Source organism: Mixophyes fleayi, chromosome 7 (genome assembly GCF_038048845.1).
Source record: "Mixophyes fleayi isolate aMixFle1 chromosome 7, aMixFle1.hap1, whole genome shotgun sequence".
Classification (NCBI taxonomy): domain Eukaryota; kingdom Metazoa; phylum Chordata; class Amphibia; order Anura; family Limnodynastidae; genus Mixophyes; species Mixophyes fleayi.
Window position 1 is genome coordinate 98700320 of NC_134408.1, and position 14936 is coordinate 98715255.

Consider the following 14936-nt stretch of genomic DNA (forward strand, 5'->3'; position numbering starts at 1 on the left):
AAATTACAAGATATTTCACTTTGGTTCTTCATGGGTGTTATACGTATAAAACATCTTTGAAGTATCCAAAAGTGACATTTTGACCTAAATCATGTTGAAAATAACTTGTTCCATGGCTCATTGATCTGCTCGATGTGTCAGCTCCTACTGTCTATTTCTTTTTGTTTCAGACGGAAGGAAGAGATGATGTAGTTGGGTCTTGACTAGTTTGCAAGGTTACTTTTATAGTATTTTTTCATATCTGCTTTTTTGGTTATTTTCTACTACTATATTTTTATATTGGGCTCTGATAAAAGCGACAGGCAAGGGCATAACAGTCCTTCGCTGGGTCTTATAGTTCAGTGATTTCCATACATTTGCTCCTGAGGCTAACATCTACTCTTCTGTTTCGGAACTGAAAGCCCAAATGTGGCTTCATTACACATACACCGGTCCCCTGTGCTTGCTTAGAAGAGCAGAGCAATGTCATAGAAACAGATGGTCTATGCCCCACTGACCTGCAAGCCCCCTAACCACCACTACAGGGGAGACTAAGACAGCAGTGTTACAGTTTCTTTATTAGACCTTAAATACATGAGACTATGTATCTTACTAGTGCTTCTCAATGGCTTGTATGTTAAATAATCAATTTAAAAACACCAATGAAGACGCTCCCCAGGTTATGCAATACCAGGGCCTGATCAACCACTAGGCTGACCAGGCTGCAGCCTGGGGCGCTGGGTCCCGGGGGGCGCTGCCCTGTGGGTATTTATTTTTTTCTTCATACATTTTTTTTTTTCGGGGTGGGGGAGGGGGGGTCGCCGCGGGGGGTTGGAATGCTCGACAATCAAAAGCAATGGTGGTCAGTGGTTAGCAACACACAGCCAATCGCCAGGCTGCCTGTTGCTGTGCAGCAGACAGGAAGCAGGACGTCTTCACTTCCTATCTGCTGATCTGAGGAGAGGAGCGACGCTGGCACAACTACAGGTAATTGAAGGGGGGAACTGCCCTGCATATCTATAGGGAGGGGGGGGGGAACTGCCCTGCATATCTATAGGGAGGGGGGGGAACTGCCCTGCATATCTATAGGGAGGGGGGAACTGCCCTGCATATCTATAGGGAGGGGGGGGAACTGCCCTGCATATTTATAGGGAGGGAGGGGAACTGCCCTGCATATCTATAGGGAGGGGGGGGGGAACTGCCCCGCATATCTATAGGGAGGGGGGGGGGAATGCCCTGCATATCTATAGGGAGGGGTAACTACCCTGCATATCTATAGGGAGGGGGGGAACTACCCTGCATATCTATAGGGAGGGGGGGAACTACCCTGCATATCTATAGGGAGGGGGGGAACTACACTGCATATCTATAGAGAGGGGGGGAACTACCCTGCATATCTATAAGGGGGGAACTGCCCTGCATATCTATAGGGGGGGGGGACTGCCCTGCATATCTGTAGGGAGGGGGAGAACTGCCCTGCATATCTATAGGGAGGGGTAACTGCCCTGCATATCTATAGGAAGGGGGGGGGGGAACTACCCTGCATATCTATAAGGAGGGAGAGGGGGGACTGTCATGCATATGTATAGGGAGGGAGAGGGGGACTGTCATACAAATCTATAGGTTGGGAGGGGGGGGGGGCTGCCATGAAAATCTATAGGGAGGGAGAGAGGTTGATATGTATGAAGGAGGGCAGAGGAGGGGGGCTGATATATGTGACTGGGGGAGTTTTGATGTGACGGGGGGGGATAGATAGCTAGCAGAGTGGAGGTAAGGAAAATAGCTGCAAGGTGGATGGATGCAGGGTGGTAGGTAAAGAAAATTGCTGCAGCAGGGGTTAAGGAAAATGGCTGTGGGGGGGTTGTGGTTAAGGAAAATTGCTGCAGGGGGTATTTAAAAAAATACAGCAGCTTTGGGGGGGAGAATCTCATGATTGTGTGGTGGTCACATGGGTGGTCTCAGCAATCACTAGAATACTAAATATTAGTGAGATGGGGCTGGTAGAGGTTTGTATTTGATTGACAACAAATATTCAGATATTGCTTATATATGCCTGTCCAATGGGGTACTTTTAGCTGGCCATAATGGAGTGTTTTGTTTTAACTAAAGGGCCTAATCATTCAGGGTTTGCATTATAATAAATTTTTGCATTTTCAAAATAGGACGCCAACTTTCCAGAAGCCAGCGAGAGGATAACAAAGTTGCAAGAGAGAAGAGCAAGAGCAGGTAAGAGACAATGGCACAATCTGTCTAAATTTGAATGCTGGAGAATACACCTGAACATTCATATTCAGGAGTGTTCCTATACACCTATATATTCGGAGGAGGGGGGAGGGGGGGGGGGGGGGCGCTGCGGCCGTATTAGCCTAGGGCGGCCAGAACCCTTAATCAGGCCCTGTGCAATACATGCATTATGAAAATTCAACATACATCTGCTGGAGACAAGATGCTGTACCATAATGCTCGCACAAGGTTACTACTTGTTTAAATAATATAGATGGTGTTGGAACACTTTCAGATTTACTCTTTATTTGTGCAGTGATTCCCTATGGTATAGTCATTTCTATTTAGGCAGGTAAATCAGCCCACCAATGCCTGCCCCCGCCCAGGGGTGCAGAGAGGGGGGGTGGACTGGTACAAATTGCCCAGGCCTGCCTGTGGTGCCCAGGGCACTATAGTAAAATATATATATATATATATATATATATATATATATATATATATATATATATATATATATATATATATATATATATATATATATATATATTTTTTTTTTTAAGTGCTTTTATTTGTGCTCGCGACTGTGTTTGGGGGTGGGCGGTTGGGGACTGTCCACGGACAGTGTGAGATGACAGTGTGTGTCGTCACACACTGTCCAGCAGCCTGCAGAGCAAGGCTTATCCCAACCTTATGATATTTCTAACAGCTTCCCTGCTCACTCTGCAGGAAGTTTTCTGTCAGCAGCATAGACAAGTACAGTGGGCTGGGGGAAGGAGGGGGGGTGTCATAATGTGTCTGGGGAGAGTTATAATGTGTCCTGTGGGGTTGTAATATCACTTGGGAGTGTTCTAATGTGTCTGGGAGGAGTTATAATGTGTTTGAGGAAGTTGTAATATGCTTTGGGGGTGGTCATAATGTGCCTGGGGGGTGGCATGATAATATACCTGGGTTGATATGGGTGATGTGTGAAGGGTGGTGTGATGTGGCAGAGGTTGGTGTGATGTGACATGGGGTGGCATGATGCATGACGTGGCAGAGGGTGGCATGGTAGCTAGGGAGGGTGTGATAAATGTAATATTTTATTATAATGTATGTGTTATACACTGCTTGATCTGAGTTATGCACAGTCTTCACTTATTGCTCGGTTTTCCATATATACATTTTCCATAAGTTCCCAACATTTCAGGATCCATGCAAGAATCCAGTAACAAGTTATGAAAGCTGAAATAACAGTAGGGTGAGAGTAACACCATTTAATACATAATGGGGGATTTCAATTAGCTGCAAAGTGTCTCTGGAACATCTGCAAGACACATTGCGGCAGAGAATTAACAAAAATCCCCCCCACCCCCGTTTTTTCCTCACACCCCATACAGGTGCGAGGGAAAATAAGCGGAGCTTTTTACCGTAATTACCGGCAATGTATGCTGCTCGATGTCTGCGTGTCACAGCGCCAGCAATTGAATCTCCACCAATATGTCATGTCTAAAGGAGCGCATCCACACCCCATGTCGACCACGCCCCCAGCATGTGCCCACGCTCCTTTGACAACGATGCTGTTGCACAGCGGCATATAGCACCTTTGCAACACGACTGTAGAGAGGGGGGGGCAAAATTTGCAATATCGGGGCCCCAAATTCCTCTTGGCTGCCTTGTATCCACCGTGTATAGACAATAAGTACAATATAAACCTAATTTCGTAAGTAAACATTTTAATTTCAAATCCTAAAATGAATACAACTGAGCAGGGTTTTCTTATTTATTATGGCTGCAATGTGCTAATTCAGTTACCATTATTATGAATAGTTGTTGGTTTTTCTTTCCTTATAAATATACTGTATATATAGGATTTAGCACCTAACACCATATTTGCACTATATACACTATGCATGGCTGCACTGAATTTAATATTTGCATTTAGCTTGAACACATATCATTTAAAATTATTACTTGTTACATCAAAACCTGTACATTTTTGCGTATTTAATTTAATAGCTCCACTCAAGTGTCCTTGTCTTGAAAATAAGTTAAATGATTATTAAATAATTGCTGCTTAGAGAGGATGAGAGCAAATACTTATCTTTCAGAGTTGAAAGTTGTGTTTTGTTTGTTTGTCTTATTTTTAATGTGGTATGTGCAATTTACTAGTAACTAATCTGATAAGAATCAAAGCATAAAAACTATTTGCACACAGTTGGCAAGAATCAATACATTATAATACAGGTAAGAGCATACTTGGCAACGTTTTATATTTCCCCTTCGGGAGATGGCACTGCCGAATCCAGGGGGTGTGACACTGCAATTTATGTCATTAAACCCCGCCCCACCCAATTCGCTAGGGAAGTGGGCAGTATACGGGAGGATGCACTACTCTCTTCGGAATCTGGGAGACATCGTAGAAATACGGGAGTCTCCAGACCTTCCAGTAGCGTAGTTAACTATGGGTAAGAAGCACAAGTGATTAGAACCACATACATGCCCACTGACATTTTTCATGGGTTTTTTAACACTAGTAAAAATGCATATAAAACACAAATGCATTTTATTCACATTTGATATTGAATTTTTTATTTAATGTTAATGATGCTTGTAGTCTTTCCAATGGACAGAAATGGGTTGGCTAGTGTCTCAAAAAATGCCATGCAAGTAAAAACACTGATAGGTATTACAACACTAATTTCTAGTGCCAGATTCATTCATATGTGTTTTACAAATGTTAAAAATGCAAGTAAAGCTCATTTTAAAAAATGCCAGTGGGTATGAGGTCTGAGACTGTAGACTAAGAGATAATGCAGTTATGGAGAGCTTTCAACTAGCCAACATTATGCTCTGTGGGGATGATGTAATTAACCATGAGGTTCCCCACTAACCCTCGCATTTATCAATTATGCTACAGTATTGAAAACTTTGCTCTTTGTTTGCTTATACATCTACGAGATGCGAGGAAAAAAATTATCAAAGTTCTTTACCAAAACATCATTCAATAACATACTGCATGATGCTACTGCTTCACTTTCAAACCCCCTATGTGCAAGATAGGGAGTGTGTGTGGATATGTGTATAAAAGGTATTCAGCATTTTATGACATTTTTTCACATTTTACTTGTACAATAAAATCAAAATGGATTTTATTCAGAAACTTTTATCACTTACCAACAGAAAACACTCTGTGATGTTAAATACAACAACTAACTTTAAAGCTCATAAGCTGATTTCAAAAACTTTAATTATCCCTCTGTCAAGTGCTTTATAATTGAATGGAGAGATTATGGCACAACTGTGAATTTGTTTAAAACAGGACCAATTGCTATGTTGAGTGTCCGTGTGAGTAGGGCACTTGTTAGTGTGGCCTCCAAGGAATCAATGGCAACTCTGACAGAATTAGTCTTCCATTACAGAAATGGTAGAAACTGGCCACAGGACAACAATATTCCAGACACTTCACAAGTCTGTGCATTATGGGAGGGTGGAATTATGAAAACCATTGTATAAGAAAACTCACATGAAATCTCGCCTAGAGTTTGCCAGTAGCTACGTGGCAAACGAACATACCATGTGGAGGAAGACTCTGTGATGCTATCTCCGGGTTGAATGCTATCCGCTATGTTTGTTTCAAGCCTGACACTGTACTTCATTCCAGGAAAAGTATACCTAGCATGATTGGTAGATATATAATGCAACAGGAATGCTTTTTTGCTCCAGAGAGCAGAAAACCTGTGAAAATAGAGGGTAAAATGGATGGAGCAAAGTATAGACAAATCTTGGAGAAAAAGCTGTTACAGCCTGCAACAGACCTAGGACGTTTGAAAAGGTTTATAATAAAGCAGGACAAAGACCTAAAACGTACCTCAGTATCTTTATTATGTAATCAATTATTGTCCATTTTTTATTTATAATTACATTTTAAAAACATTTACCTGTGTGACAACATCCTAGACTATTTTGTGTTGATCAATATTAACTATTCCTGAATTAATCAACCAATCATGGTCAAGACAAGAGGTTAAGTTGTGTTTCAGACCAAACACCAGAATAGGAAAGGTATGTGATCTAAGTGACTGTTACCGTGGCATAATTATTGGTGCCAGAAAGGGTGTTTTGAGAATCTCAGAAGCTGCTGATCTCCTGGGATTCTCACAGCAGTACCTCTAGTTTACAGAGAATGGTGTGCGGAAAGCAAAATTCATCCAGTAAATGGCGGTTTCGTGCTCGAGAATACCTTGTAAATTAGAAAGGTCAGAGGAGAATGGCCAGACTCGTTCAAGCTGACAGGAAGAGGACAATAATTCAAATAACTATGTGTTACAACAGTGGCAGAAATTGGGCCTCTTAATATCAATTGAGCATAGTTTAAATGCCATAGCCAGTCTGAGTATTGTTCATGAACACGTGCATCCCTTTATGACCACAGTCTACCCATCTTATAATGGCTGCTTCCAGCAAGAAAACGCTCCATATCACAAAGCACCTGAAGCTGGTTCCACGAACATGACGATGAGTTCAGAGTACTCCAATGTTCACCACAGTCCCCAGATCTGAATCCAATATGTCACCTTTGGGATGGGAGATACACAGCATGACTGTGCAACTGATAAATCTGCTGCAACTGCGTGATGCTATCATGTCAATATGAACTAGAAATGTTTCCAGTGCCCTGTTGAATCCATTCAGCAAAGAGTTCAGACTGTTCTGGGAGGAGGGCAATGGAGGGTCCTACCAGTACTTGAAAGAGTATATGTGTGTGTATGTGTATATATGCCATGACAATGAACTTTGTCCCAAAAACAACATTTACACTGCATTTTAGTCTTGCCACAAAAGCAGATATCAGGTCAGTGAATCTCTCGTTGACACAGGTGAGAGTGTTGACGAGGATGATTGAGTTAGAATAACAGAGTGGAAGCTTTAAAAGGAGTGTGGTGCTTGAAATCATTGTTCTTCCACTGTTAATCATGGTTACCTGCAAGAAAACATGTGCAAACATCATTTCTTTGCACAGAAAAGGACTTTACAGGCAGGGATATTGCTGCTAGTAAGATTGCACATAAATCAGCTATTTATCGGATCATCAAGAACTTCTAATAGAGATGTTTAATAGTTGTGAGGAAGGCTTCAGGGCACCCAAGGACATCCAGCAAGCGCCAGGACATCTCCTAAAGTTGATTCAGCTGCGGGATCGGGTCACCACCAGTGCAGGGCTTGCTCAGGAATGGCAGCAGGTGTGAGTGCATCTGCATGCACAGTGAGGCGAAGACTTTTAGAGGATGGTCTAGTGTCAAGAAGGCCAGCAACAAAGCCACTTCTCTCCAGGATAAACATCAGGGACAGACTGATATTGTGCAAAAGGTACACATTGGGGTAAAGTCATTTTCTCTGATGAATCCACTTTCAGATTGTTTGGGGCATCTGGAAAAACGCTTGTCTGGAGAAGGAAAGGTGAGCGCTACCATCAGTCCTGTGTCATGCCAATAGTAATGCATCCTGAGACCATTCATGTGTGGGGTTGCTTCTCAGTCAAGGGAGTGGGCTCACTCCCAGTTTTGCCTAAGAACACAGCCATAAATAAAGAATGGTACCAAAACATCCTCCAAAAGCAACTTCTCCCAACCATCCAAGAACAGTTTGGTGACAAACAATGCCTTTTCTAGCATGATGAAGCAGTTTGCCATAATGCAAAAGTGATGACTAAGTGGCTCAGGGATCAAAACATTGAAATTTTGGGTCCATGGCCAGGAAATTCCCCAGACATTAATCCCATTGAGAACTTGTGGTAATCCTCAAGAGGCGGGTGAACAAACAAAAACCCAAAAATTCTGACAATCGCCAAGCATTGATCAGGCAAGAATGGGTGGCCATCAGTCAGTATGTGGCACAGAAATTGATGTAATTGTCAATAAAAGCCTTTGACACTTATGAAATGCTTGTAATTGTACTTCCGTATACCATAGCAACAGCCGACAAAAAGGTCTAAAAACACTGAAGCAGCAAACTTTGTGAAAAAAAAAAACTTTTGTCCAAGATTTTTTGTGTTCTTACTAGGCTAGGAAGTGGGCTGGAAGCTCAAAATGCTGCCTGATGAATGATACTTTCAAGCCAACTATTCTAATTAAATTGGGAGTAAATTACTTTTACTTTAATAAACAGGATAATTTAATAAATGTAAATGACCCAACAAATTTAAATTCCTGAAGTGTTACAAGAATACTTTTATGAATGTACCAGAATTTTAATTAGCCTTCCATTTTACTAGTTTCAAGCTAGTAATGTGGTTGTTTATGATACATCTAACAGTGCTTTTTATTTTGTCATAATTCATTTAGCACATTTAAAAGATTTGTCTAATTCAATGCATAAAAACCCCACAAGAATGCTATTTTACTATCATTTACTTAAGTAGCAATGCAGTAGAATTTAATAGAAAATAGAGTTCACAATTACCCAGATGACAAAACTTTTAAAATAAGATAAAAAAATAAAAATAATTATTCACACTGTAACCTCTATTGTCCTGTTTTCACCCATCTCTGTGCAAATATTGAATTTTTCAGAGACAGACTACTACTGTCAGCACAGCAGTGATGATTATTTCAATCTGGCTCTCAATTGCATGGCACTGAAAAGATTAACAAGTTATGTGTATGAATGTTGTTGTATTTTACACATGAGTTTTATAGGAAACTCGCATCACTACACTCTTCACATCATGACGCTATGTATGTCAGATGCAGCACTGCCATCAATTAACTGAATGGACAATCACAAATAAGTAATCAATATATAACCACCTGCAAAATCAGCACGCTTTCACTAAGCCCCTAATATATGGCATGGGATTAAATAGTTATGTTTGGGGTAACAATTACAGATATCCTGTCAGCTGTGTCTCAGTAGATACATGTCTCCCCTATAATTAATGCAGATACTGGCCATAGTGTCATATGACAGGTTTAATATACCCCTGTCATTACTGAGACTGTCAGCTAGGCACAATCAGTACTTCAGCTTTATAAACAGCGCCCACATATGCCGCAGCGTTTTACAGATAATAATCATTCACATCAGTCACTGCACCTGTGGAGCTTATACTCTACATTGCCTGCCACAGAGACACACCCACAGAGTATTATTATTATTATTATCATTTATTTGTTAGGCGCCACAAGATTTCCGCAGCGCCGCACACAGTACAAACAGTAGACTATACAGGGTGAAACAGTACAGAACAATAAACAAACAATACCAGTACTTCAGAAACTCCAGGCAGGCTAATGCAATAACGACGGAGCAGAAGAAAAGGTAAGGAGACAGAAGGGAAGAGAGCCCTGCTCATGCGAGCTTACATCCTAAGGCAGGGTAAACAGAACAGGCACAAGGGGAGCCAGTTTAGGCAAGCGGGAGGGAAGGGAGAATGAGCGGAGGATATGAGGGGGTTAAGTGGATGGTTGGTAGGCTTTGAGGAAGAGGTGAGTTTTGAGTGCACGTTTGAAGGAGCACAGATTAGGAGAGAGATGGATGGAGCGAGGAAGGTCATTCCAGTGAAGGGGGGCCGCACTGGAAAAGTATTGGATACTGGAGTGGGAAGAGGTGATAAGAGTGGAGGAGAGGCGGCGGTCATTGGCCGAGCGCAGGGAGCGGGCAGGAGTGTGAATGGAGAGGAGGTTAGAGATATAAGGAGCAGCAGAGTGGGAGAGAGCCTTGTAAGTGGTGGTGAGGAGTTTGAAAAGGATTCTGTAGGGGAAGGGGAGCCAGTGTAAGGCAAGGCAGAGAGGGGAGGCAGAGGAGGAGCGGCATGAGAGGAAGATGAGTCCTGCGGCCTCATTAAGTATAGAGCGGAGGGGAGAGAGATGGGAGTGGGGGAGGCCAGTGAGGAGGAGGTTGCAATAATTGAAGCAGGAGATGATGAGGGCGTGGATGATAGTTTTGGTGGCATCCTGAGAGAGAAAGTGACGGATGTTGCGTAGTTGGAAGCAACAGGCTTGGGGTAGGGTTAATTTCATCAGTAGGGTTAATTTCATCAGAAACCAATTAACCTATCATGTATGACTTTTGGTTATGGGAAGAAACCCATGTAATAATGGGGAGAGTATACAAACTCCATACAAATAGGGCCCTGTCGGAATTGAACCCATGACCTCAGTGTAGTGACATGTGCAGCACGTTGGCTAAGTGGTTAGCACTTCTGCCTCACAGCGCTGGGGTCATGAGTTAAATTCCCATACTCTGCATTATCTGTGTGGAATTTGTATGTTCTCCCTTTGTTTGCGTGGGTTTTCTCCAGGTGCTCCGGTTTCCTCTCACACTCCAAAAACATGCTAGTAGGTTAATTGGCTGCTATCAAAAATTGACCCTAGTCTCTGTCTGTCTGTGTGTGTGTATGTTAGGGAATTTAGACTGTAAGCTCCATTGGGGCAGGGACTGATGTGAGTGTCTTCTCTGTACAGCGCTGCGGAATCAGTGGCGCTTTATAAATAAATGGTGATGATGATAGGGACCGCTGTGATTTAAAGCATTCCTCCTAGCTATCCATCTTTTGGAATCCGGTCCACCTTGTGCCTCTTTCAATCCAAATTGTATTTTTATTTAATATTCTTGCATATATCTCTGTAAATAATCTCTATTGGTTCCCAAAAGTGTCTAAATTAATAAAAGTTTCCACACAGAATGGTAGTGTGCATTTTAGAGGTTTGCGATATTTGTAGCAGTGTATACTTTTTGTTCAGGAGACTTTCTCTCCAAAGAACTGCAGAGTGCATGCATTCACAGCCATATTTTAGACTTGTATACCTATTAATAACCAAATTGGTAGTTTAGATGGAAAAATAAAATGGTGATTATGGAGATAATAAATTGTAATGATAAATAAATTCAGGCTTTATATACAAGAAAACGCAGCCCATTACATACAAGCAACTGGCAGTAGGTCAAGATCATGGCATGTGAAGTGGCAGATGCAAAATGCCGGTCGATTGGTGGGGAAAAGTATTAGTGTATTCTGCTTTAGTACAGTAATACTGTAGAGCATTGTGAACGCATTGCCGATGATCAGTGGTTTATGTAACAGAGCATAATAATCTAAAAATATGTCTATTTATTTTAAACAAGTTGTTAAATTGTTGTGATATTCCGTGGCCTGGACAAATTATTATAAGAAGTATTAACCAAATGGACGTGCTTTACACACTTTAATGCTGTTTAATATTATATAGAGGCTGTCTCTGTACACATTTTATGTCGTGACATCTTTTAAGAAGACGGACAAACATATTTTAAGAGAATGGGGCAAACAGAGGCAGCTGTCATAACACATTATAGACTAGAACAATAACTGCTCTGCTTGAGGGGAACTTTTAAGCAGATGTAAAGATCTTTAGGCCGACTGGTTTATGTAAGTGATCATCTGAGATGCGCTTAGACTCGAGTACTATATATCTGGTTACCATGCTTTTTAATGACCTTTTACAAGAAATTGGTTTCTAAAAGGAAATGTCCACCTTTTGTTTACTTTATATATTTTTTTAACTCAAATAGCTGCAAAGGATCTTTGTTTCAGTGGTACCCCTTGCCTAGCTACAACAGTTGGTTGGATACTTTATGCTAAGGAGTGTATCTAATTCTTGCCTGAAATGTAAGTTCTGCCTTGTCCTCCAATTGCTGTATGTTCTGTGTTTTTGACCAACACCCATATTATCTGCCAATGCTAGCAACTTCCAAAGCTCTAACTCCCAATGCAGACTTTTCAGGTGACCCCCATGGACATCGCAGAGCCCATTTTGGTGACCCTAGATGACCACTTTAAAACGCCAAGTTTATTGGTCACCACTTTATTTATATAACAGGCCTTTAGTGACCAGTAAACACTGCAGAGTTTCTCTAAACGCGACTCTAAGTACCAGGACCTGCATCCTGGGGTTTCTGTCTGCAATTCAAATCAGTGCTCTCTCTCCTGGGGGTTTATGGATTTTTTGATGATTCCTCTTTTCCAGTGGGACAGAGGGATCATATTTTAGTACGAGGGTCAGTATTTTCTTTGAAAAGGTTTTTGCTTGTGTGTTGTTTATATGCCGCCATTATGTGCCAAAACTGAAGAAATCTTCAACTGTATGTTCTGCATTTTAGCTTTTCATTCCTTCCTTTGTGAGTCTGATGACGAAGTTCTTTGTTGTCTATAGACCTCTAATATGACAGCTGTCACCAATATTAATGCAAATAGACTGGAAACACTTCTATATGTAGAAATTTCTGGTGGTTTGTTCAGCTACTTGTGGAAAAAACATATATTATTGAAGAGCATGGTATTATTGATATTAACAGTTTGCGTGAGTGCAGTTAAAGTATGAATTGTATGTATATCAGACGGTGTACTTTGCTTTCCGACGCTTTTTCACTGTACATTTTTAGAGCTGAGCATTAGTATCTGTGACTGTGCCTATGACTTTAACCCACTCTCCCATCCATATGTACAAAGATTACAAAAAGATAACAAAATTTCATTTTGTGTGTCTACATGAGTATATATTATGCATTTGCTATGAATTTTTCTACTTATATGAGGTTCACTGCAAACCAACTACTTATGTTATCTATTTAAGTTGTTGTGATATAATTACAATTATTTGCTTTTTTGTAAATATCGTTTTATGTATGTTAAAAATATCTACATATATACATATTCTGTAATGCTGTAGTGTATGCTTTTTATTTTACATAATTATATTATTGACATTCTTTGAATTTACTGTTTTCATTTTTTGAACAGAAGGGAGAAGTAGAAACCTATTTTGTGTTTCCCGAGGGCACAGCTCAAATGACTTTTGAGATCCCACTGAATGATTCAGGATCGGCTGGACTAGGGGCTAGTCTGAAAGGAAACAAGTCCAGAGACACCAGCAATGATTTGGGGATATTTATTAAATCCATCATTCATGGAGGAGCAGCCTTTAAGGTATGGAAAATTCCTATGTGCATCAATGCAGAAACCCATGTTGCAGATGTTTTTGATTATATTTATATATATATATATATATATATATATATATATATATATTGCTTAGATTGATTAGTGAAGGATATTTGTGGTCGCCAGCAGCTGACATTTAAAGATTTCTAACGGTGACTGATTTGTATTTCGCGTCTTCTGCTTCCACTGTCTCTCCTCACTTCAACTGTTCCACACCAATGGTAGCTACATAGAGATGCAAGTTGATAATGACTACTTTATTATTTTTGGTTGATAATACCTTACCTTACAATAGCTACACACACTTTCTTCACCAGCATCTGTAATTGTTATTCTGCTTCCTTATGTGACAAATGTTCCCCGCAGTTTGGAAGTATGCATGTTTGTAACGGTCGAAGCCAAATTTTAGAGCTTGTCATGCTATAACAAACAAAGTCTGACCACACATGCATCATATGTGATGATGAATGCCCACTCAGATCTAAATTACATTGTTTGGGATCTTATGAACAATTTGTTGGTCATAGTGATACCTTCACTTTTTGCTGCAGCTTTGTAAAGTGTGATGTAACATGCAAACTAATTTAAAACATATGCCTGAGAGTTATTTTCAGCTTTACTAAAGTAAGTCAACAGTAATCAGTGCCCTGTGCTTCTGCTATATCTTCATGGATATTTGTCCTTTTACATCAAGTTTCTCCTTATCTCAGCAATTTCAGTTTTGAAAATTTGCATTCTGTTTATGTTAATGTTTTTCATCTGACACAATGACCTCCTGAGTCAGCTTAACTCAACCACTAAACAGCACAACAGCAAATGTACAGTCTATGTTAAAAAGACAGCCATACCATCAATCACATGCGATCTTGTATCAATGCATTGTATACTATAGTTATGTTGCTTACTGTAGACATAATGGGATATTTTCTAGTAATGACAATAACACTGAAATTTAATAACATTTCCCTCGGAATTGAAAACGAGGCAAAACATCATCGTTACATCGTCGGATCTTGCGAGTTTTGGATTCTTTAAGTACCGCCCTTTCACAGAGAACACAGAAGGGGCACCACGGTTCTTGGCAGTCTCTAGTGCAGTTAGGCAGCGTCATAGGTAGAAAAGACAGAGGAGAGGTAGCAGACTGTTCTTCAAAGTCTCCAGTGACATTCAGGAGAGCTCCATTGCTAATTGTCATTGCTGAAATACAAATAATAGGGCTGGCATCGTTGTTCTTAATCTGCAGTCACATTGTACTGTGTTATCAAAATGGATTCACAGCAGTACACAGAAGACCAGGAGCACCAAGCAGCTGCTGGCACCAGTCCTGATGATAGTAATCCCTATGTCATCTGCTAAAGCCTATGTTAAAGTGCATAGTGTTTTTAAGTAAGCAAAACAAAAATGTAAAAATACACCTTTTACCTTGATCAAGATAGACCTGTAATCCAGGCAAAGTTATCTGCAGAAACAAATACAATTGCCAACATGCCATTCTACACACGCAGTGGCAAGGAAAGAATGAGGCCTTCGCCTTTCTCAATGAGTTCTGCAACTGTCACTGAGACATCTTCTTGTAAGGTCAGTCATGACCAAGCAATACCTTGTCAGTCTGACTCCAAAAGTGGTGTCCAAATACTTTTACGTGTAAAAGTCCAGCTGGAAGAAAACAGTAAGACATTAGAGGAAAATGTATGTTCAGATTCAAAAATGACACAAATCCCTGAGGAGAGTCTATCCACGAGCGCTATGTGTAAGCCTGACCTTTCTGATAGTGTAC

At 40.7% G+C, this 14936-nt stretch overlaps 1 protein-coding gene across 4 annotated transcripts in view; it reads left to right on the forward strand.

Moving 5' to 3' along the window:
• PARD3B (par-3 family cell polarity regulator beta) overlaps positions 1-14936 on the forward strand; it is a 1062783-nt gene that overhangs the window by 373110 nt on the left and 674737 nt on the right. For all 4 annotated transcript variants that reach the window (XM_075180190.1, XM_075180191.1, XM_075180192.1 and 1 more), the window contains exon 11: positions 12959-13144. In XM_075180190.1, coding sequence (XP_075036291.1) covers positions 12959-13144 — 186 coding nt within the window. The remainder of the gene's footprint in view (positions 1-12958; positions 13145-14936) is intronic.